Source organism: Bubalus bubalis, chromosome 16 (assembly GCF_019923935.1).
Source record: "Bubalus bubalis isolate 160015118507 breed Murrah chromosome 16, NDDB_SH_1, whole genome shotgun sequence".
NCBI classification, from domain to species: Eukaryota; Metazoa; Chordata; class Mammalia; order Artiodactyla; family Bovidae; genus Bubalus; species Bubalus bubalis.
In genome coordinates this window covers 53282495-53310149 of record NC_059172.1, presented here as the reverse complement: position 1 = coordinate 53310149, position 27655 = coordinate 53282495, and the positions used below count along the sequence as shown (strand labels likewise).

General features: G+C 43.7%; 1 protein-coding gene across 6 annotated transcripts in view; it reads left to right on the top strand.

Moving 5' to 3' along the window:
• The window catches only part of SORL1 (sortilin related receptor 1), a 168934-nt gene that overhangs the window by 62918 nt on the left and 78361 nt on the right, over positions 1–27655 (top strand). For 5 of the 6 annotated variants that reach the window (XM_044929604.2, XM_006044879.4, XM_044929603.2 and 2 more), the window contains exons 9-14: positions 1495–1687; positions 4225–4342; positions 4553–4626; positions 10185–10273; positions 22900–23078; positions 24831–25017. In XM_044929604.2, the coding sequence (XP_044785539.2) occupies positions 1495–1687; positions 4225–4342; positions 4553–4626; positions 10185–10273; positions 22900–23078; positions 24831–25017 (840 nt within the window). The remainder of the gene's footprint in view (positions 1–1494; positions 1688–4224; positions 4343–4552; positions 4627–10184; positions 10274–22899; positions 23079–24830; positions 25018–27655) is intronic. The other variant, XM_044929601.2, reaches the window with a different exon arrangement.

Sequence of the window (27655 nt, the reverse complement as noted above, 5' to 3'; positions counted from 1 at the left end):
ATTTCCTAGATAGGTTTGTTTGTGTCATATTTAAGACTCCACATGCAAGTGGTATTTGTTTTTCTCTTTCTAACTTACTTTGCTTATGGTCATCTCTGGGTCCATCCATGTTGCTGCAGATGACATGATTTCATTCCTTTTTCATGTCTGAGTAGTATTCCATCACATATATGCACCACATCTTCTCTATCCATTCATCTGTGGATGGACATTCAGGTTGCTTCCATGTCTTGGCTGTTGTGAACAGGCCAGTACTGTACTTAGAATCTGCTAAGTTTGGTTTATTGTTTCCTGTTTATCCAGGCACACTGGAGGATTTGGGGTCAATATCATTAGTGGAGAAATAAATGTAACTCTCACATCAACTTTTCTGTGTTATATTTATCATTCTGAACCCCATGTGAGGAGTAATTGATCAGATGAGCATCTTGGCCTTCAAAGTTAAAAAAAAAAAAAAAGGCAGTTTATTCAGCCATAGGAAGGAATACAAGGATGAACCTTGAAAACATTCTAGTAAGGGAAGGTAACCAGATACAAAAGGTCATATATTATATAATTACATTTATATGAAATATCCAGAATAGGCAAGCCCAAGCTATGGTTTTTCCAGTAGTTGTGTACGGATGTGAGAGTTGGACCATAAAGAAGGCTGACTGGTGAAGAATTGATGCTTTTGAGCTGTGGTACTGGAGAAAACTCTTGAGAGTCCCTTGGACTGCAGAGAGATCAAACCAGTCTATCCTAATGGAAATCTGTCCTGAATATTCTTTGGAAGGACTGATGCTGAAGCTCCAATACTTTGGCCACCTTGATGCAAAGAGCTGCCTCATTGGAAAAGACCCTGATGCTGGGAAAGATTGAAGGTGGGAGGAGAAGGGGACGACGGAGGATGAGACGGCTGGGTGGCATCACTGACTCAATGGACATGAGTCTGAGCAAACTCGGGAGACAGTGAAGGACAGGGAAGCCTAGCATGCTGCAGTCCATGAGGTCACAAAGAGTTGGACTCGACTTAGCGACTGAATAGCAGCAACAAATAGAGACAGAAAACTGATCAGTGGTTGCCAGCATCTGGAATGGGAAGGAAAAGTGGGGTGTGCCTACCGGGGGTATAGGGTTTCCCTTTGGGATGATAGAAATGTTCTGGGACTACATAGTGATGATGGTTGCCTAACATTAGGAAGATACTTAATGCCAGTGAATCGTCTTTAAAATGGTTAAATTTTGTGCGGACTTCTTGGTGGTCCAGGGGTTGAGACTTTGTCTTCTAGTGCAGGGAAGGTGCAGTTTTTAAGTCTCTGGTTGGGGAGCTGAGATCCCACATGGCTTGTGGCCAAAAAGCCAAAACATAAAGCAGAAGTAATGTTGTAACAGAGTCAATTAAGACTTTAAAAATTGTCCACATAAAAAAATATCTTAAAAAATGGTTAAATTTTGTTATTTAAAATAAAAATATCCCTAGCAAATAACACTGTTTATTTTCCCTTATTGTAGATATTTTGCCAATGAACCATTTGCTGACTTCCACCGAGTGGAGGGGTTACAGGGGGTCTACATTGCTACTCTCATCAGCGGCTCCATGAATGAGGAGAACATGAGATCGGTTATCACCTTTGACAAAGGCGGGACCTGGGAGTTCCTTCAGGCCCCAGCCTTCACTGAATATGGAGAGAAAATCAATTGTGAGGTATAGATGCTACGCTCTTGTTTGGATTGTTTTAAAAACACTTATAACTGGAGTTCTACTGTTACTGTTCTGAAACTCTGCACCGAGTTATCTTGGGGTGCTGTAATGAACTCGCAGGGGCACCATGGGGTATTTTAAATTTTTGAAGGGTACTTGAAGTCTTTGGGTCACCATGTGGATTTACTCTCTTAGGTTAGTTCATAGTTTCAACATTAGCTCATGCTATATGTCTTTGGATGACATATCTTTGTGAAGCTGGACTCTTGCTTGGCAGTTTACATGGTAAAAAGCAAGTAAGAAAATCTATCTGGTTTAGGAAATGGTAGTAGTGGTATCTGCTTAGATTCTGAAGTTTGAGAAGCTGTGCAGTGCCTAACAGGTGTTTACATCCTATTATTAAGTAATTGTGGTTATGTAAGGATGAAATACACTACTGAGTGACTTCACTTTCACTCTTCACTTTCATGCATTGGAGAAGGAAATGGCAACCCACTACAGTGTTCTTGCCTTGAGAATCCCAGGGACGGGGGAGCCTGGTGGGCTGCTGTCTATGGGGTCGCACAGAGTAGGACACGACTGAAGCTACTTAGCAGCAGCAGCAAGGATGAAATAAAAGTTTTATGTTTTTTTTCAGCTTAAATATAAACACATACAGTATTATTTCAAACTGCTGCTGTTAAATTATTAGGACATGTACTTATTAGGTTGTATAGATTTAACTGTGGTAAAAAACAAATATTAGTATTTCTTCTGATCTGAGGCTGTTATAAAAATAATTTACTGAGACGCTGGTTGTGTTGGGAACCTATGCCATACGTTATTATTTCTGAGGAATGTCTTATAAAATTCTTTCCTGAATATAATTTAGGATTCTACCATTTTTCTTACCTGTGGGTTCATCTAAAAAGCTCACAATCCTCAACTGTGTTATTTGGCCTCATTCAGGGTTCCCATTCACCTAAGCAGCTGCTTCCTTGTTCCTGGAAAGAAGTCAGTGACTGTGATCCCTGGCTTTATATGATGCCCTACTCTTGTATTTTCTTTTTCTTTTAGAAAAATTTATTTTTTTGTCTGTGCTAAGTCTCAGTTGTGACATGTGGGATCTAGTTCCCTGACCAGGAATCAAATGCGTGCCCCCTGCATTGGAAGTGCAGAGTGTTAAACACCGGACCACCGGGAAAGGTCCCCCCTCATTATTCTAAGACAGATATTCGTTAGAGAAATCCTTTTGTTATAAAAGTAAGTATATCTAGCAAATCATGTCAGTTTTGACCTGGGAAAAAAGCACAACTAGAGATACCCTATTTAGAATACTGCTGCTGCTGCTGCTGCTAAGTCGCTTCAGTCGTGTCCGACTCTGTGCGACCCCATAGACGGCAGCCCAGCAGGCTATCCGTCCCTGGGATTCTCCAGGCAAGAACACTGGAGTGGGTTGCCATTTCCTTAGACGAGGCTGAGTAACATTTGACAGTCAGTTTCTAGCTGGAGAATTGGACATGACCTGCTGCTAAGTCGCTTCAGTCGTGTCCGACTCTCTGCGACCCCCTAGACGGCAGCCCACCAGGCTCCCCCGTCCCTGGGCATGACCTGATCCTATAGCAAAAGACCTTGTTTGCAGAACTATTGAAATTTGAACATAAGTACTGGAGGCCAGTTGGAAAAACTTCAAGTCTCGCAGAGGACACCTGAAGACTTTCTGTACAAATGCAGACTACTTAAAAACATTTCATGTGGATCTTTTGGTGTTTATATCTCATATGTTGTACATCTGGAAGTGTATCAGTAAGACTTTCTGACTTTTGAGTCTTGGTTTTCCTTCTGACTGACTTGCTTAAATCATATTTGAAATGCATCTCCAGTGACTTAGAAAATAAGTACCATGAAATCGTTTCATTTCTCTGAGTGACGTGAGAGAAATGCTGGGTAACACTGAGAGAGGGATAGCTTTCACATCTACTTAAGTTGGCACTGACTTCTTTCTTTCAAAATTTTCATTGAATTATAGTTGATTTACAATGTTGTGTTAGTTTCAGGCGTACAGCAAAGTGATTCAGTCATACATACATACATAGATATATACCTGTATATACTCTTTTAGATTCTTTTCCCTTTTTGGCACTGAGTATAGTTCTCCATGCTATACAATAGTTCCTTGTAGGTTGATGATGGACAGGGAGGCCTGGCGTGCTGCAGTCCATGGGGCCGCAAAGAGTTGGACACGACTGAGCGACTGAACTGAACTAAGATTACCTGTTTATAGAGAGCTCTGATTTCTAACTGCTGTTCTCTGAGAGTCTCAGAAGGATTTTTTTTCCCTTAGTGTCTTTCTCTTTCCTCCCACGAGTGGCGTTTACATGGTTCAGATGATCATGTCCATCTGGGGCGAGGGTGGGGACAGCCTGGCTGTGGCTCTGGTCTCCTTTGGGCCAAGTCTCCTTGCTTTGTGCCAACTGCAGCGTGGGCACAGGAAGCCTGGGCTTTTAGAGGGAGACTGAGGGGCATATCACGTGATGACAGCAGCTGAACTTGTGTTGCAGCTCTCCCAGGGCTGCTCCCTCCACCTGGCCCAGCGGCTCAGCCAGCTGCTGAGCCTCCAGCTTCGGCGGATGCCCATCCTATCCAAGGAGTCAGCGCCTGGGCTCATCATCGCCACCGGTGAGTTGACTTTGCCTGTCGTCACTGATGGGTTTAGCTGCTGGCTTACGTGCAGCTGCATACACAGGGACCCCCGCCACCTAGGGTAGCCCTGGCTGTTCGTGGTCCTGAGATGTCCTGGTTGCTAGGGGACTCAGCAGTTCTGGTTGGGCCAGGTGATAAACTGATATATTCTTGACCTTAGGAATAATTGCTCTTCTTGCATTTTAGGTTCAGTGGGGAAGAACCTGGCGAGCAAGACGAACGTATATATCTCCAGCAGTGCTGGAGCCCGGTGGCGAGAGGTCAGCTCCCTCATCCCACACCCTTGTTCTTGTTAGTGTGAGGACATGGGCCCTGTCTTAATGTGTCAGGGACACACATGGCCTATGGTGGGGGGGCCCACAAAGCCAAGTGTGGTTACGAAATTCAGAGAGATACCAGGAGCCACACACAGGGTCAGCTGCACTGATTTGTTATCACACTGCATAATGTGGGCTTGTGATTTTGCTAAAAATGTTACTTTGAATCAAAAAGACTTAAAAAAACAACTGTGAATTTGTGTAAACATTCCAAGATGACAAGTTCCATGAGGATAAAGTGGCGTCTGTTTTGTCACTTCTTTACCCCTGAGACGAGCAGCATCCAGTATGGACACCGGGTGCTCAGTAAGGGTTTGCTGAATCCATCAGCAAATTGTAATGTAGTGGTGTCATGTCTGAGCCTAGTTACTTACTTTTCTTTGCGCGCTATTGAAGGTTTAGGTCAAGCCCGTCCCCCCATCACTGGGTCCTTCATCTCATCCCGTGCTATGGCACATTCTGTGCTGTGGAGGGAAGCTGTGTCTGCCTAATGTTCGTGTGACTAAACTTGGATCCTCAGGAATCGATTATACCGGTTCTGAAGGGCTAGTACTCTAGTCCCAAAATGCTAATTCAGCCTTGGACATTAGAGAATTTCCAAACTCGTAAAACAAAGAAGTGCTTTTTCCCTCACCAGGGAGACAGGCATCTGGTCTCGTTCTGTAGGTGCCGCTGTCAGTGACGCTCTGCTGTGCGTGCAGGGGGCTGCTGGGCTGGAACCCCCCAGATCTCCTGCCAGCCCGGCGTGACCTCAGGAAGGCTGAGGGGTTCTCAGCACAGCCAGCAGGCAGCTCCCATCCTCACGGTGCCCTTCCTGGGAATGCGACTTGTGCACTTTCATAGAGAAATGCTCCTTACGTGAAGCAGTAGTTATACCCAACATTTATTTGGGTCTTTGCAGTTTACAGAGGCCTGTCACGTACCTTATCTCATTTGGGGTAGGGCTCACCATTCCTCCAGCTGAGAGATGTAGGATCCAGACATCGTGTGTGTGTGTGTGTGTGTGTGTGTGTGAGAGAGAGAGAGAGAGAGTGAGAAAAAGAGAGAGGGAGAAAGAGAGACAGAGATACAGCTCAACAGCATGGTAGAGAACATAATTTTGTATTTGGATGAAGGAGACTGTTAGTCCAGAGTTGTAAAAAACCTGTGAACAGTTTGGAATTTTGGGGGCATCCTCGTCCCAGCCCCATGGGAACGATTAAGCAGTGGTTTTCCTCTTCCCTGGAGCTGGACATTCCTTTTGAAATTGGGTGTTCTTTCCTCTGCGGATAAGCTTGTGGTTGGTTTGTACCTTCTGATGTTGGTGTAATCTGGAATTTGAACGTCTGCAAGCGATTTCCTTCTGGGGAGAAAGCGGTGTCGCGTTCCTCCTGCGGGAAGCGGGGCGTCCGCTGGTGTGGGAGCAGCTGTTAGTGCCTCCCGCCGGGCACACTCCCCGCCGGCCAAGAGGTGGCCCTCCCACAAGGGACCATAGTTTCAGAGCTAGCAGAAAACTAACAAGGGGATGAAAAGATTGAGAGTGTCTGTGTGAGGGGGCATCTGAGTCCCCATGGGCAGCCTTCTCTTAAGAGGGACAGTCTCGACTGTGTGAAGGGGATCAATGGTGGCCCGCAAAGAAGAAATGGGATGCAGTTGACAGATGCTGCCTAGAAAATTGATGACTAGAATTCTTGTTTCCCTTCTGTTCATACTACTAATTAAGTGGGCAAATCCTCAGATTCATAGAGGTCCTTAAAAAACAACAACAATAACTTTATTGAGGCATATAGAGGTACAATAAACTGCACATATTTGAAGTATATAATTTGACCAGAATTGATCACCCTCACTCCCTTGTCACCAACACACCACAATCAAGACCGCTTCATCGCCCCACCAAAGTATCTTTTTGTCTCCTTTGTGATTCATCCCTCTCTCTACCCTCATTCCTCCAAATTATTAACATTTTCCGGAATTCTGTATAAATGGACTCATACACTGTGCGGTCTTTTGGCCTGGCTGCTAGCTCTCATTGTGAGGATTTTGAGGTTCTTTCATGTTGTTTCATTCATCAGCAGTTCTTTCCTTTTTCACTGTTGATTAGTATCCCATTGTGGGGATATTCCACAATTTCTTTATCTATTTGTCAGTTGATGGATGTTCTTGTTTCTACTGATTACAATGTAGTCGTTACAAACATTTAATTACATGTTTTTTAAATTAAATATATAATTGCATACATATATATTTATGTATATAAATATATACATATTTATATATTTAATTATATATATAATTTATATATTATATATATTTAATATATATTTATATATATTTAATTTCTCATGGGTAGATATTGCAGGAAGGAAAGAGTGGGCAACCTAATTAGTATATGTCTAACTTTTAAAGGAATTACTAAATTGTTTTAAAATGTCAAATTGTATTCCAAAGTGGATGTGCCATTTCACATTTCCACCAGCAGTGTGTGAGTTCTGATTGCTTCAGATGCTTGCCAACACTTGATAAGGTCAGCATTTTAAATTTTACACATTTTAATAAATGCATTTGATATCTCATTGTAGTTTTAATTGGCATTTCTTTGACTAATGATGTTGAACTTCTTTTCATGTGCTCATTGGCCATTTAAAAATATTTTTTGAAGTGTCTGTTCAGATATTTTACCTGTTTTAAAAAATTAGGTTGTCTTATTGAGCTGTAAGAGGTTTTTCTGAAAAAAATATATTCTGGATTTAAGTCTTTTTATGTGTGTTATAAATATTTTCTCAGCCTGTGGCTTGTTTTTTTTAAAATTTTCTTCATGGTGTCTTTTGAAGAGTAGATGTTTTTACTTTTGATGAAGTCTAATTTATCAGTTCTTTTCTTCAGTGTTTTATGCTCTTTGTTGTTCTGAGAGATGTTTGTCCTTTCCACGGTAGCAGAGATTTTCCCTTATTTATTCTTTTGCAGGTTTTATAGTTTTAGGGTTTTGGTTTATGATCTATTTTGAGTTAATTTGTGTATCTGGTATGAGAGAAGGGTTGATACTCATTTTTCCTTATAGACATTCAGTTGGTCCAGTATCCCCTGTTGGAAAGACTTCTCTTTCCTCCATTGAATTGCCTTGGTGCCTGTTTGAAAATCAATTGGCCATATATATGTGAGTCTAATTTAAGGCTTTCTGTTCTACTCCATTGAGCAATAAAACATTTTAAAACTAAAGTATGTACTGTTTTATTTATACGTAATGCTATTGTACACTTACTAGACTGTAGTTTAGTGCAAACATGACTTTAATAAGCACTGAGAAACCAAAAAGCTATGTGATTTGCTTCACGGTGGTTTGTGTCTCTGTGGTGATCTGGAACTGGATTTACAGTATCTCCGAGGTGCGTCTGTGCTTTGAAGGCGTACTGTCTTCTGATGTGAGATCTATACTCATTGGTTATCATTTTCGTGTATGTATCATGTCGTTTTTCTTAAGATACTTTGATATTGTTTTCTCATCTTTGGTTTTCAGCAGTTTTGTTATGATGTTTCTAGGTATAATTTTCTTTGTGCTTAGTGTTTTGGGGGACACTTATCTTGAATCTATAAGATTTATCTCTTTCATCAAATTTGGGAAATTTTCGGCCGTTATTTTTTTCAAATATTTTTTCCGCTTCAGTTCCTTTCTCCTGTTCATCTTGGCCTCCAGTTATACCTATTAGACCTTTTGTCCCGCAAGTCTCTGGGGCTTTTCTCTTTTAAGTCTTTTATTCTGCACATTCTTTAGAATAGATCATTTTTACTCCTGTATATTCATGTTTAAATTCACTAATTCCTTTGTCATTTCTATTCTGTCATTGAGCCCATCAGTGACTTTCCTATTTCAAACATTTTATTTTCCTGTTCTAGAATTCTTTCCTTTTTTTTAAAAAAAAAAAGTAGTTTCCACTTCTCTGGGAAGAATTCTTGTCTTTTGCTCATTTCAGGTTTGTTTTCCTTTACATTATGAAACACAGTTATAACTGTTTTATAGCATTTGGTAATTCCAATCTTTGGCTTGTCTTGAGCTTGACACCCATTGATTGTCTTTTCCCTGGAGGATTGGAGACATTTTCCTGATCTGTATGTATGTTGAGTGATTTTTAGATTGTATCCGGGACACAAAATGAAATCTTCTGGAGGATGTGGCAATTTTTGTTTTAGCATGTAATGAACCTGTTCAGATGCAGACTGTAAGTTCTGTCTTGCATTCTGTGGAAACCTCGGTTCAGGTGCTGAGTCTTTTCTGTGCTGGTTTGGGTCTGTTCCACACACGTACAGCTTAGGGGTCAAGCTGAAATCTGTCTGAGTCTATACACAGAATTAGAGGGTTTACTTCCTCAAACTCCCCTCTCTGGGATTCCATCTACATTTTTCTGTAGGAAAATTGCAGGAGCTTATTTTCTTGTCTCCTTAAGCAGAAAATTTCTATAAAACTTTAGCCACCTGCCTGGGATTGCAGTATCCTAGGTTGGGGCATTCCCTCGGGGCAAAGGTGTACCAGGAAGCCTCAGTCATTTGGGTAGCTTCTCCAGGTTTTTAGTCCCCCTCACAAGCTGCCTGATTTTGTTTACTTTTCAGCATCCTCAGGTAGCTGTCTTTTTGTGTTTTGTCCAAAGGTTTTTATTTGTAATTAGTAGGAAAGATGGGCTGTAGTGGGCTTATTCTGTCACAATAGAACCAGAATTCCAGTTGGTTAATGGTTTGTTTTTTGGGGTGTTGTGCTGGGTCTCATTGAGGTGCACAGGCTCTGGAGTGTGCAGGCTCAGTAGTTGTGGTGCGTGGGCTTAGTTGCCGCTCAGCAGGTAGGATCTTAGTTCCCTGATCAGGGATCAAACCTGTGTCCTCTGCGTGGGAAGGCAGATCCTTAACCACTGGACCATCAGAGAAGTCCCTAGTTGGTTATTTTTAATCACAGCTTGGTGAAGGTCAGAGATTTGAGTTTGATTCCTACCTTTGCAGTTTACAGTCTGCCACTTTTAGTAGAAACTCTAGTTTTTTCATTTGGCAAAAAAAAATTGGGGACTTCTCTGATGGTCTAGTAGGTTAAGAATCCACCGTCCAATGCAGGGGACCCAGGTTCAATCCCTGGTCTGGGAAGATTCCATATGACTTGGGGCAACTTAAGCCTGTGCACCACAGCTGTTGAGCCCACATGCCACCCCAATGAGAAGCCCACCCACCACAACTAGAGAGTGGCCCCACCACTCACCGCAACTAGAGAAGCCCACATGCAACAACGGAGACCCAGTGCAGCTGGGTATATATAAATGAAATTTAAAAATTGGGATGTGAGTACTTGCTCTGTTCCTCCCCGGGGCTGTGTGGAGCAGGTGAGATAATGGCTGTGAAGTGCTCTGGGAATGGAAGTTTGTACTCAGGTGGTGACATCCCTGCTGTGTGTGTGCGCCTGTGCACGTGTGCAAGGTGTGCACTGTTTCTTCCAGGCCACCTCCCTGGCAGTGGCATGAGCACTGACTGTCTGTCTCTCTCTTCAGGCTCTGTCCGGACCTCACTACTACACGTGGGGGGACCATGGCGGCATCATCATGGCCATTGCCCAGGGCATGGAAACCAACGAGCTGAAGTAAGTGTCTCCATGGAGCCTTAAAGAAATGTTATTGAAATACAGTTGATTGATTTACAGTGTTGTGTTAGTTTCAGGTGTACAGCAGAGTGGTCAGTTATACATGTATACATATATATAAAGCTATATAAATTCTTTTTTATATTCTCTTCCATTGTAGGTTATTATAAAATAGTACAGTAAGGCCCCTACATATGAACAAGTTGCACGTTCTGAAAGCAATTTGTTCCTAAGTCCAGCAAAGTTAGCCTTGGTATACCCAACTAACACCATCGTCTATATAGCACTGTATTATAACAGGTCTATAACACTTTTCCTACAAATAATACATAAAAAGCAAACACAAAAATGAAGAAAACATTTTAAGTCTTACAGTTTAGTGCCTTGAAAAGCACAGTAGTACAGCACAGCGGCTGTCACACAGGGGCTGGCATCGAGTGAACAGGCAAGAAGAGTTACCGACTGGAGGAGGGAGAGGAGGTGGGAGATGGTGGAGCTGAAGGATCATCAGCAATAGGAGACAGAGGGCAAGCTGCAATTTCATTCACGCTTGACGTTGATGGCTCAGGTTCTGGTTCCTTGCTGGAACCACGTGCATTTTCACATCTTTGAAAGTTCACGACTTGAAGGTTTGTATGTAGGGGACTTACTATGTAGTTGCCTGTGCTATGCTGTAGGTCCTTGTTGTTTATTTTATGCAAAGTAGTGCGTGTATTTTAATCCCAAAGTCCTAATTTATCCCTCCTCCTGCTTTGGGAACTATTTGTTTTCTGTGTCTGTGAGTCGGTTTCTGTCTTGTAAATAAGTTCATTGGTATCATTTTTAGATTCTAGGTATGTGATATCATACAATATTTATCTTTCTCTCTTTGGCTTATTTCAGTTCAGTTCAGTTCAGTCGCTCAGTCGTGTCCGACTCTTTGCGACCCCATGAATCACAGCATACCAAGCCTCCCTGTCCATCACCAACTCCCAGAGTTCACTTAAACTCACGTCCATCGAGTCAGCGATGCCATCCAGCCATCTCATCCTCTGTCGTGCCCTTCTCCTCCTGCCCTCAATTCCTCCCGGCATTAGGGTCTTTTCCAGTGAGTCAGTTCTTCGCATGAGGTGGCCAAAGTACTGGAGTTTCAGCTTTAGCATCATTCCTTCCAAAGAAATCCCAGGACTGATCTCCTTTAGAATGGACCGGTTGGATCTCCTTGCAGTCCAAGGGACTCTCAAGAGTCTTCTCCAACACCACAGTTCAAAAGCATCAATTCTTCGGCACTCAGCTTTCTTCACAGTCCAACGCTCACATCCATACATGACCACTGGAAAAACCATAGCCTTGACTAGACGGACCTTTGTTGGCAAAGTAATGTCTCTGCTTTTGAATATGGTATCTAGGTTGGTCATAACCTTCCTTCCAAGGAGTGTTTTTTAATTTCATGGCTGCAGTCACCATCTGCAGTGATTTTGGAGCCCAAAAAAATAAAGTCTGACACTGTTTCCACTGTTTCCCCATCTATAGTGATGGGACCAGATGCCATGATCTTAGTTTTCTGAATGTTGAGCTTTAGGTCAACTTTTTCACTCTCCTCTTTCACTTTCATCAAGAGGCTCTTTAGTTCCTCTTCATTTCTGCCATGAGGGTGGTGTCATTTGCATATCTGAGGTTATTGATATTTCTCCCAGCAATCTTGATTCCAGCTTGTGCTTCTTCCAGCCCAGCGTTTCTCATGATGTACTCTGCATAGAAGTTAAATAAGCAGGGTGACAATATACAGCCTTGACGTACTCCTTTTCCTATTTGGAACCAGCCTGTTGTTCCATGTGCAGTTCTAACTGTTGCTTCCTGACCTGCATATAGGTTTCTCAAAAGGCAGGTCAGGTGGTCTGGTATTCCCATCTCTTGAAGAATTTTCCACAGTTTCTTGTGATCCACACAGTCAAAGGCTTTGGCATAGTCAATTACTTCACTTAGTATGATTAATTTCTGGATTTTTTGATGAAGCTTTTTAACATTATACTGTTCTTCCAGAAATTTAACTCTGTGATTATAAGTGGATTATTTGTTTTACTAGGTTATTGACCGCATAATTTGTGACCAAGGAAATTATTTAAACTTTTTCTTGTTCATAAAGTGGGACTGAAAATCTGAGTTTCCTGTCTCAGAGAGGAACAAAAGAAATAATTTTATTGATTTGAAAAAGTGCAACTCCATATTATAAAATATAAATTAATAATGACTAAAAAATTAACTGGAGGCTCTTCAGTTTGTCTTTCTTAGCTTTGTGTGTGACACAGTTATTCATAGAATGAGTAATAATAATTAATAATAGTACATGAGTAATAGGGAGTTGGTGATGGACAGGGAGGCCTGGTGTGCTGCGATTCATGGGGTCACAAAGAGTCGGACATGACTGAGCGACTGATCTGATCTGATCTGATGTGAATAATTTCAGGAATGCATGTTCTTTGATAACCAGGTGACTTTTACTATGATAACCTTTGGTTCTGGGGTTTTTACAGATGGACCTGCAAAGGACATTTGGGGTTAATGGCTTCATTTTATAGATGAGAAAAAGAGGCTCAGAAAGTACCTTGCTCAGAGTACCACTTTGTTCGTAACAGGCAAGACTAGCATTCAGGTCTTTAAATTACATTCTGTATTCTTTGCGGTACATCCCTCTGAAAAGCAAAAATGTCAAGACTTAGTAACCTCTGCCTTCTTGAATTTGATGTTATCAGGACCAGTTCTTTCATTACTTTTGTCCAAGTTGTGACAAAGGTTAATTTTGTCAACATTAGGCTGGGGCAGACTAGCTCTCACTTCTTCTTGTTATGGGGCTGAATTCACAAGACAGATTGCTGGAGGAGGAGGAGAGGGCTTCTATAATCATCTCATTTAATGCAAGGAAGAGAGCCTTCTTTTCCTTTACTCCTTTTAGAAACAGGACCAGCAGAAAGACAGAGAGGTGGGTGCTTTGAAAAAAGAGATCTTAACAGCTGGTTTCTTTCCCTTGTGGGTAGTTGGACTTGTGCTGAGCAGCCTGGCCTCCAAGAAACAGGGAGAACCGAAGTCCTGGCATTCTGCCGTTCACTCGGCTGCTCTCTAGTCTGTGCAGCTCTGGTCTGAGGCTGCCTGAGAGCCAGGAGTCAGAAGAAGCCCTCTTTGTACGCAGCATGCTGTGTCCACGTTCAGATTGATGTTTGTAAAGAGGAGGACAGTCAGAGGGCACCTGCTTCCCACCTTCATGTCATCATTTATTTATCCATTAATTTTTCTGTAGCATGTGGTTTTTTTTTTTCCTTTTGGCATGCCATGTGGCATGCAAGATCGTAGTTCCCTGACCAGGGATCAAACCCATGCCTCCTGCATCGGGAGCATGGAGTCTTAATCACTGGACCTCCAGGGAAGTCCCTGTTTATCCATTAATTTATTAATTCCCATCTCTCACATTTCTCTAGCACTGATAGTGCTGGGTGACGTGTGTCTAAAGAGAAATAGGATGTTTTCCTCCACTCTCAGGGAGTCGATCCACTAAGATACATAAATACACAATGTGACATCCAGGACACCCTGGGAGGAGTATGGTAGGGGACTTCCGTGGTAGTTTGACCGCCTGGGAATACATTTCATTCTGTGTGTGGCAGTCAGACTGCAGAGACACACTTCCTGATTTTCCCTGTTTAACTCTCCTCCAGACTATATTTGCATTCCAAACTAGCTTTTCTGAAGCAGTTAACGTGATTCTGGTCCTCTTACACCATCTGTCGGTGCACATGTGCTCAGGGGACGCAGAGTCATTGCTAGCTAGCTGCAGCAAAACACGATCCGGAAATGAGACGTGCTGCCAGGAGGTCACAGGGCCCTCTGCCGACATTGAACAATGACTCTGGGGTCGTAGACATGTGGGAGGTGGGCTCTCTGGTGTTCCTTTGTTTGCCCAGCTCATTTGGAGGTGTCTGTAGGTGTGGTTCAAATAACGCGTTTGCAAATTGAGAATATGTTCAGGCCTCGTATTGACAGGTGCGTGCGTCCCAAATATCAGCCAGAGCTGGGCCAAAACCTGTGTAGTGCAGCCACCTGGCATTTGTATGTTGCTCACAGAGTTTTGGTTTTTTCCCTTGCTTCTCCTGCTTCTCTGCTTTTGACCTCTGTGCTATCAGCCTCATCAGAAGAGAAGCAGAAAATCCTATTGTAATTAGTTCAGATCTTTAAACCACGTGAGTGGAGGCTCCTTCTGACTCAACTGGACTTCTGTTGCTGGTCTAGGGTTTTAGATCCTTCCAAGTCTGGTGTCCCCAGCCAAGGCCTTGGCTCCCTCCTTCGCGTTTCATGGCATTTATCGGCAGCTGTCTCGTTGATTTGGCATTCAGCACATACTGCCTCCATTTGTTAGTTACCTTTTCATCATATGCCTGAATTCCTCAACTCATTAATACGGTCTTTGTAGACAAGGATTTCTATTCTACGCAGGCTAGCAGGCACTTAGTAAATGTTTGATTGTTCGATAAATAGGTCATGCACACTTAGTGTTCCAGTGCTGCTTAATTTTTTTCCTGGTTAATAAAACTGGAAGAGGTGGGGTAGCATAACAGTCTTACAAACCCCTGGGGGTCTGGGGCAGTTCTGTGGTGTTCTATGGTAAATGACAATCCCTGGAATGCAGATGTGGATAGCGGAGGGCCCCCAGATGTGTGCAGCCTGGTGAGAATGTGACTGTCAGGAGTTCAGGTTCACGCTGGACAGAAATTGAACATATTTCTGTTAGGCATCATTTTAGGTCAATTGCACAAACATTTGTTGAATATCCATGAGAAGCCAGTTGTTGTTCTAGGAAGAGAGGATACAGAGGTTAAGTGAGGCATCCTTTGGGAGCCGGCCAGCCCCACTGTGGCTCTGAGATGTTTCTGAACCAGCTGGAGGGAGAGACTGGGGGACAAGCTTTCTGATGCAAACCTTAGGGAGTAAGGGGTAACATCTAACTCGAGTAAGAGGTTTAGTGGAACAGAGGTTGGAACCTTGCTTAATGAAAGAATTAAGTTTAGGTGGGGTTTTTTTTTTTTGGTTGTTTTTTTTTTTAAATTATTCATGTCTTTCTCTCCCTAATTAGCACAGCTAACTGAGAGTTTACAGTTACTTGTTTCAGCTTCTGCTGAGATTCTCCACTGAGGCTGTTTTCTTTGTTGTTGTTAATTGAAATTGAGAGTAAGAGGAGGAACAGCTTGTTTTTGCTCCTGCATGTCTTCTGGGAGTCACTCAGCCCTTCATTCAGCATGCTGCCACCGAGAGCCTGCTCAGGCCTTTGCAGGTCTTTCTTGTGTAGAATCAGTGTTCTTCAGAGAGCGGGGGGTGTTGTGTTTTTACACTCTGACCAAAAACAAACCCAAACCCTAGCTTGTCGGTCTGATCTAGAGGGACACAATCAGTTTGTTTCTTCCTGGTGGTTCGCCTATCAGCATAAGGATATTATCAGTAGTTACTAATACCTTGGACGTTCCCCAAAGCCTCTTTCCTCATAGGAGATTTCAGATTTCATTGGGTTTTCCTCTGTGAGTCCTGAAAAGCCACTGCAAAGACTCCGCCCAGCAGAGCAGCTGTCTTTTCTAGACCTGAGTTCTGCAAGCAGCCTCACAGTTCCAGAATGTGGGAGGTGGCAGATAACCAGTTTGTTTGGTTGTAGAACCTGATCTCATAGTAACTTTGATGGTTGAGAGTCACCCCCACTTCATTTTCACCCCCATGTGATTTCTTCAGCCCCTTGAGTTATAGAGGAGGAGGTGTTCTTATCAGTCTTTAACTGCTGAGAAATTGACAAATGGGGTCCAAAAAAAAAATAAAAATATATATATATGTATATAATGCGGTTCATTTAATTTCCTTTAACATAAATATTAATTAATGCCCTTCTGTGTGCCAGGGGCAGAAAAGTGAGTAAGAAGTCTTATTCCTGATAAATGGTAGCTGTCGTAGAAGATACTGAAAAATCAGGTCATTAAATAAGTAGGTATGTTACTGAACCAAACTTGGGTCTGCTTGCCCATCTACTGACATTGAGGGAAGAAAAGAGCAGCATTTATTGTAAGGCATCAGACAAGGAGTCCAGGACAACTAGTGCTCAAGAAGCTTGAGCTCCCTGATGGGTTTCAGGAGAGCATTTTTTTAAATTTTTATTTTGTGTAGGAGTATAGCTGATTAACAATATTGTGATAGTTTCAGGTGGACAATGAAGGGACTCAGCCATACATATTCCATTCTCCCCCAAAGTCTTTTCCCATCCAGGCTGCCACATAACATTGAGACAAGTTCCCTGTGCTATACAGTAGGTCCTTGTTGGTTATCCATTTTAAATGTAGCAGTGTGTAAAGACCAGATGAGGCTTTCTGGGTGGCATTAGTGGTTAAAAATCTGCCTGCCATTGCAGGGGAGAAGAGATGCGGGTTTGATCCCTGGATCAGAAATGGCAGCCCACTCCAGTATTCTTGCCTGGAGAACTGCATGGACAGAGGAGCTTGCTGGGCTATAGTCTATAGGGTTGAAAGAGTCAGATATAACTGAGAACACACACACACACAGACACACACTCACATACACAGACAGACACACATACAGAGACACACATACACACCAGCCCTGCAAAGTTCTCTGATTGCTTGATATTGAGGTAACAGTGTGATGTCACAGGGGTTCACATTATCCATCCTTAGGCTCCAGTAGCTACGCTCATTGTCATCAAGTCATTAACATCTTCCATTTGCTGGTAGTTTTAGCATCTGTAAAGACTCTGATACTGGGAGGGATTGGGGGCAGGAGGAGAAGGGGATGACAGAGGATGAGATGGCTGGATGGCATCACCGACTCAATGGACATGAGTTTGAGTGAACTCTGGGAGTTGGTGATGGACAGGGAGGCCTGGCATGCTGCAATTCATGGGGTCGCAAAGAGTCGGACACGACTGAGTGACTGAACTTGACTGAACTGAAAACAGCTCAGGAAATGTGCATCAGATACTCTTATCTAGGTATTTCAGAAAGGAACTGCAGCAGAGAACCTGGGGGAGGGGTTTGCCTGGGGGAGGCATCATGGGGTCTTGCTTGGTTACAGGTATAAAGCAGAGGGGAGCGTAGGGTCCTAGGGGAAACCACAGAAGGAGGGCCAGGCAGGCTGCTGGGAGGAGAGGAAGCTTGGGCTGAGACTTCAAGGGTAAATAACAATGCTGGGGTACTGTCCCAGGGTCAGGAAGAGCTTTAGGGGAGAGGAGACCAACATGAATCAGTGGAAGGTGCAAGTCTTCAGTGTTGATAGAATGTACATCTCAGGGTGGAGGTGTGAGGCCTGAGGTGGGTGTGTGAGAAGGGGCCAGGACTCCCAGGACTTTTATGTGCTTTACCAGAGAGACTGGACTTTGCTTTTGAAGTGATGGCGTCCCTTCAGGGGTTTTAAATAGGAGAATGACATGGCTTGTATAGAAAGATGGCTCTGGCAAGGTTGAGGAGCATTAAGGTTTAAAAAAATTTTTTTTTTTTAATTTTATTTTATTTTTAAACTTTACATAATTGTATTAGTTTTGCCAAATATCAAAATGAATCCGCCACAGGTATACATGTGTTCCCCATCCTGAACCCTCCTCCCTTGGCCGTGCTGGGTCTTTGTTGCTGCACAGGCTTTCCTCTAGTTGGGGTGAGCAGGAGCTACTTTCTAATTGCAGTGTCTGGGCTTCTCATTGCTGTGTCTTCTTTCATTGAGGAGCATGGGCTCTAGAGCTCAAGGGCTCAGTAGTTGTGGCTCCTGAGCTCTAGAGCACAGGCTCAACAGTTGTGGCTCATGGGCTTAGTTGCTCCAAGGCATGTGGGATCTTCTCAGACCAGGGATCGAACCTATGTCCCCTGCATTGATAGATGGATTCTTTACCATTGAGCCACCAGGAGCATGAATTTTCAAAGGACCAAGACTGGAGGTGAGAGATGTTGCTTAGATGGGGACCAAGCATTTTCAGGACTAAGTCTGTAGGAGTTGCTTTTTGACCAGATAGTTTGCAGGGGCTGGGGGTGGGGCCGGTGACAGGTCAAGATGACCACATCATTCACAGAAAAGCAGAGGAAAAGGAGTCGGCCGGATGAGTGCAGATTTGGACAGGGTGAACTGACCTGGCCATGGGATGTCCACAGGGAGATGCACAGCAGGAATCTGGCAACATTACATCCTCTAGTTCCGTCTTTGCCATCCATTGCAGGAATTGCCTGTCATCAGTGATGGATGATCACCCAGTCTTTGCTTGAATAATTCTAGTGATGGAGACTTCGCCAAATTGAAAAATAAAAAGCTTCTGTTTCACCTTGGGACAATTTGTTGTTCATGTGTTCATGCTCTCTATTTATTTATCCGTTCCCTTACGAGTGGAAGTTCTCAGGTCAGAGAGAGCCTAAATCTTCCTCACTCCCATTTCTATGCGGTGGGCTCAGCTCTGCTTCCAGGAGACGCACCCAACAGGTATTTCCTCTTTTCCTGAAAGCCTTTCAGATGCTTGAGGACCCCTCCCTGTTCTGCGGAGAGCATCTCCCATCCACGGTAGACAGCCCCAGTTCCTTCCCTGCAGTGCTGTAGGATCCTGAATCTGCACCCTCTAGGTTCTCCCTTGGGTCCTTCTCACACTATCAGGGCTTTAAGATGAGGGGGCCCGATCTGCCTCCAGCAGCCTGAAACACACATCCCATTGGCATTGATACCCACATGATCCTAGAGACTTGATTTCTGTTAATAAAAACCTAAAACTGTTTTTACACTTTGACAGCCTTCTCAAGCTGGTAGCTCCTACTAAATTATGTTTTTAATTGAGATATCCTTTACACACCATGAGATGCTCTTATCTTAAATACACCATTTCATCCATTCTGAAGGTTGCATGTCAAGATGGAGAACTTTTCCATCATCCTAGAAAATATCCACATGCCCCTCCCCAGCCAATACTGTCCCCTCAGCCCACTGCCACGAATATCCTTATGAAAAGTAAACCCTTATCATTACCTTGTTCTCAAATCAAGAATTAACTCCGAGAAAAAGAAACAGGGTTCGTTTGTTGTGACTTGTGTGTGAAACCGACCGTGTGTGTTCCCAGCTCCACCTTCCTTCCTATCTAAGTTCTCTCAAATCAGCTGTTTCATAGTCCATTCTTGAAACCACTTTTTTCTTCTTAAGGGAAATAAAACTACTTTTTTCTCATCTAGTTTTGAGATCTTTATCTGTTCTCGTGGTTCTTTTTAGAGATTATTAAAAGGAACTTTGCAATCATTCCTTTAAATCTTTCAGTTCCCTCAAATGTGCTTTATTTCATATTCATTTTCCTGTAACTTCCTTTATTTTTCCTGCTTTGTCCAGTTTGAAGATCATTCTCCTTAATAAAGATAAACCCAACATAGAAATTGACTAACCTCTTCTGCTTTTCTCTGTCATTGCTCTTTATACCATTAACCATCAGATGGATGATCCCATTCCATTCTGATTCTTTTTAGAACTTGCTGGGTAACCAACCCATGTCCCACTGCCCACTAATCTGCCAATTATTTTGGTAATTTGAAGTGTTATCTTTGGCTTATTTTGAGTTTGAGCTGTTTGGTCACTGTTCCTGCAGATTACTAGTGTGAAGAATTACAGCTATAATTAATTAGCAGATTGCTACAGCTCTTTAAGTTTTTGCCCTTGGTTATATGACTCTATTCTCATCTTGGATATGTTCTTGAAAAGTCTGAGCTCATCAGGACCTTTCTGTGGAACCATAGATTTGTGTTTTGAGTTTCTACCCCTGCATCCCTTATTTAGTGTATCTTGGTTATATTATATTTTTATCATCATTGTGTATATAGTCTCATCTTTTTGAGACTTTTGACCATGAGATTATGTCTGTATTTTATTTGAATGTTTTGAATTCTCCCTTCTTAAGGGCCGAGGCCCTACATCTTCTTCCATGACTGTTAGGAATATAAAGATGTCTTGGTTTGTTTTCTTGCAAGGTTCTTGTCATTTTCACTTCACTAACACAAGTTCTCCTTCAGAGATCAGAATTCAGCCCAGAATAGATGATCCCTTAACTGTTGAGCTGATGACGTGACTTCCCTTTCTTCAAAATTCTGAAAAGCACTGTTTTCTAAAGGCACAGTTTATTCTTAAGTACAAAGCTGCACTCAGGTGAGCACCTGCTTTTAGTCTCAGTAATATGTTGTCGTCAGAGTCTGCTGGGGACTTCTCAAGAAATGGGATGATTCATTTCCTGAGGTTATCTAGGGTTCGAGGAGCTATTCAACAGAATTACCTGCATGGTGTGCAAGTAGACAGACTTCCACTGTGATCACAGAGCAGAGAGATAGGTCCCATCGTGGTTGGTTGATAGACCAACTCTGCGGGTTCCGGTTGCTTTAAAGATGCTACTGAGCCTTTGCTTCCCAGGTGACACAGTGGTAGAGAATCTGCCTGCAATTCAGGAGACATAGGAGAAACAGGTTCAATTCCTGGGTTGGGAAGATCTCCTGGAGTAGGAAATGGTGACCCACTCCAGTATTCTAGCCTAGAAACTTTCATGGACAGAGGAGTCTTGTGGGCAACTGGGGTCGATAAGAGTCAGATGTGACTGAGCTTGAAAGCCTTTAGCTCATCACCCTGTTGCAAGAAGGAGACTAAGTTAACTTATCTCCTTATCTGCTTCAGGTTAGCTTAAACCAGAAGCATGTCAGCCGGAAGAGAATTTCCCCTCTTAGGAAGATCTATAGAGGAGATGGCTCAGTCGTCTCTGCCCTGTCCCCACCCCACCCCCACCACAACCATGGTTTAACCCGTAGTCTTCTTGCAGAAGTACCAGTTTTAGTAATCTCAAGAGGAAGTGCTTGAATTGAATGACATAAAGATTTACATCAAGTATTAAGATCCTGAGTAAAAGTAAAATCTCAAAAACTTGAGAAAAGTGAAAGAAAAGTTCTGTGTTTAAATTGGATTTCAGAAATCCAGCAGCTCTGTGACCCTAATTGAGCCCAGTCTAGTTGAGAGGTTTCTTATGGTGAGCATCTCACCAGCTTGCTGGGTGATGAAGCCAGTACCAGGCACATTTTCCTCTCCTCTTCCTCCTCCTCCTCCTCTTTAATACAAAAGTTAATTTAAAATCAATACATTGAATTCAGTGCTGCTTTTTTTCCCAAGAGGGCTTGCACACTTTTTCTGATGTAGTCTGCCTTTTCTCAGGACACACTTTCATCCAGCTTTTAATTTTTGAGACTATGGGAAAAGTTGTAAAAGTTGTGTAAAAAAGTACTCATGTTACCTTCACTTACACTTCGTGTAATAATCACCAGTTGTTAATGTTTTGTTTGCTTTGCTTTTGTCATCTGTTTATCCTGTCTGCCATCTTTCCATCCATCTATCCCTCTGTTTTGGGGAAAATTATTTGAAAAATAGTTGCAGATATTGTACCCCTTCATAGCTCAATACACATATCTTAAATAAATAAAGGTCTTCTCCTACACAGTCAGAATGCTGTTATCATTCCCAAGAAAATGATCATGAACTTAGTATGACTTATTTTGTTGTTCAGTCACCGAGTTATGTCTGATTCTTCGTAACCCAATGGACTGCAGCATGCCAGGCTTCCCTGTCCTTTACCATCTCCTGGAGTTTGCCCAAGTTCATGTCCATTGAATTGGTGATGCTGTCCAATGCCAATGATGATGGCATTACTATAAGTATTACTTACAGACTGTTATATTTTCTCAGTTGTCCTATATTATTTGTAGCTGTTGATTTTTTTTCTAATCTAGGATTCATTCAGGGTTTGCATTTGTCTTTAGTCTCTTTTTAATCTATAACAAGTCCTCTGCCTCTTGGGTTGTTTGGTTGGTTTTTGATAGCCTTGATGTTTTGAAGATTCCAGGCCAGTTGTCACATAGAACATTCCACATTGTCAGTTCATCCAGTTGCATGGACTCTTGCCTAAATGATGCGTCATCCTCAGTGCTTTGAGAGGTACATGACATCAGGTGATCTTGTCCCACTTCGAGTGCTGCTAAATTTGCAAGAGTTGTGACTCCGATCATCTGCTGTAAATTATGTTTCCTCCTCTGCAGTGAGTGAGTTGGTACCTTTAGTCCATGTGGACGCTCCGGTGCCCAGCATTCTTTTACCCAGTGTTTTCAGCATCCAGAGATAATCTTGTCTGACTTGGTTGTTGCAATAGGGTTACAGCACAGTCACTTTTCTCATTCTGTCATTGTTTTTTTTTAACAATTATTAGGTAGTACTGTGATATAATAATTTCCCTTCTCTGCCCTTTTTTCTTTATCATGTACAGACCCATGCCCTGTTTTCATTCACTGTATTATCTGTTACCATCATTTCTCTTTTTTTTTTTAAGTTCACATTGTCCCACCCTGGCCAGTTGGAGCCCCATGGAGTTGGCTCCTGTTTCCTTTCGCATCGACAGCATCAATCTCTGAGCGTTTCCCTGCTTTCTGTCACAACCTTAAACTTCCCTGGTGTTGTCCCGGGATCAGCCGCTGCCCCAAGGAGCCCCGGTTCCTGCTACAGGTGACTGTTATCTGGAAACTAAGGTCTTGCCCCCAGACTTTAACTGCAAGGATCCTCTTCTTACATCTGGGCAGGTACAGCACCAATGAAGGGGAGACCTGGAAAACGTTCGTCTTCTCGGAGAAGCCGGTGTTTGTGTACGGGCTCCTCACGGAGCCTGGTGAGAAGAGCACTGTCTTCACCATCTTCGGCTCCAACAAGGAGAACATCCACAGCTGGCTGATCCTCCAGGTCAATGCCACAAGTGCCTTGGGTAAGCCCCTGCCCCCTTAGCCCTTCTCATGGAAGTACCTTTTTTTAACAATTGGAGTGTGGTTGCTTTACAATGCCATGTTAGTTTCTACTGTACAGCAAAGTGAATCAGCTATTCGTATACATAGGTCTTCTCATTTTTGGATTAAGAGTCGTACACGACTGAGCAACTTCACTTTCAGTTTTCACTTTCATGCATTGGAGAAGGAAATGGCAACCCACTCTAGTGTTCTTGCCTGGAGAATCCCAGGGACGGGGGAGCCTGGTGGGCTGCCGTCTATGGGGTCGCACAGAGTCGGACACGACTGAAGCGACTTAGCAGCAGCAGCAGCAGCTTAGATATTCTCAGAAGGGTCTGTAATCCGTTGACGACAGCACATATGCATTAAGTAAACAAGAGATTCAGAGGCAGTTACTCAGGCACTTCTTAACAGGGCCATGTGCTCTCTATATCCTCATTTCCTGTGCAGTCATGGGCACAGGCTGGGTTTAGGTGTATGTGTGCTGAACAGGTGAACGAATAAATGCTTGAAAACTATTCTTCCAAACTAGCAGTTCCAGTTTGGCACATTCGGTGGGTAGACTCGCCTAATGGTGTAGGGTCCTCTCACAGCTGTCTGGGATCTCGTCTCCATCTGCTGGTCCAGCCCAGGACCTGCCAGTAAGGGAGCAGGGGGAGTAAACCTCCGCAGCACCCTTCTTCTTTCTTGGCCCCACGTAACCCTGCCCTCTGCTCCTTCTCTGCCGTGGCTGATGTTATTCCAGTTGCCTGGAATGCTCTGTGGGCTACCCATTCAATTTCTGCTAGTTGAAATCCTTTTTATGGATCAGGACCCAATGCACTTGGCTGCTAATAACCCATCCGGACCTCTGCCCTCTTCTCTGTGTCCAGAACAGACGTGTACTCTTTATACCTTGGATTATAGATTTGTAGCTGCCATGCTTTGTGTGCCGTCTCTCATCAACTGGATCATAGGTCTTTAGGCACAAGAACCTGCTCTGTGCATCTTTATCTTCTACCCACTGGACGGCCTGATGGCCTTATCAGTCAGGGCCTAATAAATGCTTGCTGATTGGGATGGCGTTGAGTTGACAGTAGTTAATCTTTTCAGGCAGCATTTAATCTAACCAAAGACACACATATAAAAAAGATATAAACTGCTAGGATAGACATTGGTGTACTTTGGAATTCTTGTAGAAACCACTCTTTTTAAATTTTGAGTGGATGTGGGTAGATGGAATGACCAGCTTGTCTGACCAGTTCTCCGCCTCCTTCCATGAAGGTCCTGCACCTTCCAAGCAGTAACAGTGGATTCTCTTGCTCATGGGCCACACTACAGATGCGTCCATGCCGTCTTGGGAATCTGACAGGGAACACTACTCCTCAGTGATGCCACCTCTCAGGAGTCCAGCCTTGACCTAACTCCCCAGAGACGAACACCTCTGGGGACCTGGTTCTAAAGGAAACTGGAGAATCTGCTCAAATCTTTCAGAAGTTTAGACTGTGAGCGCCAGGGGGGCTTGCTCCCTCCCCGCTTTCTCAGGTGGATGTCTGTGTTTCTGGGGACACTAGAGGCAGGTGCTGCCTGGCCCCAGAGCCAGCCAGCAAGAGGGTCAGGGCGGCTCCAGGGGCCTGCACGCTTGCTGGGCGGCAGCGAGAGGCCCGGGAAGTGGGTGGCCGGGCCACGGGGGGCAGGTGGGACAGGAAACCCCACGTGGGCATGCCCGTAATTCTACGTTTCCTCCTCCTCAGGGGTCCCTTGCACAGAAAACGACTACAAGCTGTGGTCCCCATCCGATGAGCGGGGCAACGAGTGTCTGCTGGGGCACAAGACTGTTTTCAAACGGAGGACCCCCCACGCCACGTGCTTTAACGGAGAAGACTTTGACCGGCCAGTGGTCGTGTCCAACTGCTCCTGCACCCGAGAGGACTATGAATGGTTGGTTGTCCATCCACGCCAGGGACCGAGTGCTCTTCTGGTCCCTCAGCAGTGTGGGCAACAGGCTGGGGCGTATGCCTTCCCCTGAAGAGAGGGAGCGGCTTGCAGGAAACAAGTATTTATTAAGCAGCTCTTAGGAGCCAGGAGCTGTGCTGGGCACTTTTTATGTTGGTTTTTCCATTTGGTTGTTTCAGCCGTGTGATGTGATGGAGGTGTGAGCACCCCCCTCCCCCAACCAAGCATGCTGCAGTAATTTATGTAGGAATAGATTACTCTGGGATTTATTTTCACAAGGGCAAGCCAAGAAAGGAACATGCTGAAGGTTCCATTGTGGATAACTCCTTTTCCTTAGGAGCCCTATTTTCAAGGAAATTTGCTTCTCTATCTGAAATAAGAGTGTGTGTGTGTGTATGTGTCTATATATATATATGTAAGCTTTCCAGGTAGTGCTAGTGGTAAAGAATCTGCCTGCCAATACAGGAGACACTAGAGACACAGGTTCGATCCCTGGGTCAAGAACATCCCAGGAAATGGAACCCACCCCATGGCAACCCACTCCAGTATTCTTGCCTGGAGAATCCCATGGATAGTGAGCCTGATGGACTACAGTCCATGGGGTTGCAAAGAGTCGGACGTGACTGAGGCAACTTCGCATGCATGCACATATGTATATTTGTGTGTGTGTAAATATACATACATATGGATATTTGTTAATTAGTCCTTGAGTAAAATATCTAAGGCATTGCCTGAGAATGTAGAATAAACAATATGCACACAAATAATTGTAATGGGAGATGGAAAGATGTAGGTACCTTGGAGGAGGAATGGGTGTTTTTCCTGGGATTACTGATAGGAAAGAGGAGACTATAATTTGCTGCTCTTGTTGTTCAGTCAGTCAGTCGTGTCTGCCTCTTTGTGACCCCATGGACTACAGCACGCCAGGCTTCCCTGTCCTTCACTATCTCCCAGAGTTTGCTCAAACTCGTGTCCATTGAGTCGGTGATGTCATCCAAACCAGCTCATCCTCTGTCGCCCCCTTCTTCTCCTGCCCTCAATCTTTCCAGCATCAGAGTCTTTTCCAGTGGGCTGGCTCTTCGCATCAGGTGGCCAAAGTATTGGAGCTTCAGCTTCAGCATCCGTCCTTCCAATGACTATTCAGGGTTGATTTCCTGTAGGACTGACTGGTTTGATCTCCTTGCTGTCCAAGGCACTCTCAAGAGTCTTCTCTAGCACCACAGTTTGAAAGCATCAAATGTTTCCTTAACATCTTTATATTCTCCAATGTTGCCAATAAGAGTGGATTTCAAACTCTTGACTGCAGTCCCTAGTAAGCAGTGTATTTTATGGTATACCTCTTTACCTATATGTATTTGTGTACGTAGACACAGGCACACATCTATATAAACAAAAGTTTTGTGAGCTAAGGCTTACTTTCAAGTGCGATGAGTTTTGCAGTCTTCTGTTCTTTGTGGGGAGGGGAGGAAGCAGGTCCAGACCCTCCAATGTGCTTTCACAGGCTCACTAGTTTATGCCCTACAGTTTGAAGAAACTGCCTATGAAGGGTAGTTGGCTATTGGAGTAATTAATGCTCTGCCTAGTCTCCCAAAAGACTGAAAGCAGCCACTCCGTAAACATTTGCCTGATTTAACAAGTGGGACCTGTTCGGTACAGTAATGAAGCTCTGCCCTTCTGAGTAATTCTGTGTTGAAGGTTTGGTGTGGACTGTGGTGCAATGTCCACGTGAACCGCTCTGCCGTGTCCCTGTTAATACCTTCCCTGTAGTAGGTGTTACACATAATAGAGTCAATGAAACCTTTTGGGTAAAGCACACCAACCTGGAAAATGCCTTTGGATTTCTAGATGATGGTTAGGGCCAGACCTCGGGGAGTACATATCACCACTGCCTCATTTCAGAGCTGTCAGCTCAGGCATTGACAGGCGGTAACAGGACAGAGCCAAGACTAGACCCGGGCGGCTGCTTCCTGCTGCTGTTGCTAAGTCGCTCAGTCATGTCCGACTCTCTGCGACCCCATAGACAGCAGCCCACCAGGCTCCTCCATCCATGGGATTTTCCAGGCAAGAGTACTGGAGTGGGGTGCCATTGCCTTCTCCATCCTGCTTCCTACCCCAGGGCTTTACCCGGCTAGCAGGTGGGCGTGGCAGAGATGTGGTCCCCACAAGCAGGAGGTCTCATGGACTAAAGGACTAAGTCCCAAAGTACGTGAGGAGGAAGCCAGGGTGATTTTATTTCGTAAATGGACATGGTCTTAAATAACAGCAAATCCTTAGTTTAGAACAAAGACTATTCTTTTAAATTTCTCTTTTAATTCTCCCAATAGTGTCAAGGAGAAAGTCTCACTGGGTAAGATGCAGCAAACTTTTCACATTTGCTGATGCATTTTAATGAAAAAGAGGGCAGGCACAGAGTCTTCGGTTCGGGAACTGGATCTAGCTTAAAAAATGCAGTATTATTTTGTTTTGGATATCATGATCTGTCTTGTTTTTGTCTGTTTACGGCATGGATACTGGTTTTCCAATTATGGCTCTGATACAAAGTTTTTTCTGAAATGTACTGGTGTAAAAAAATGAGTATTTGTTAAAGGGACACGTTAAGTAACTTAAATATGTACATATTTAG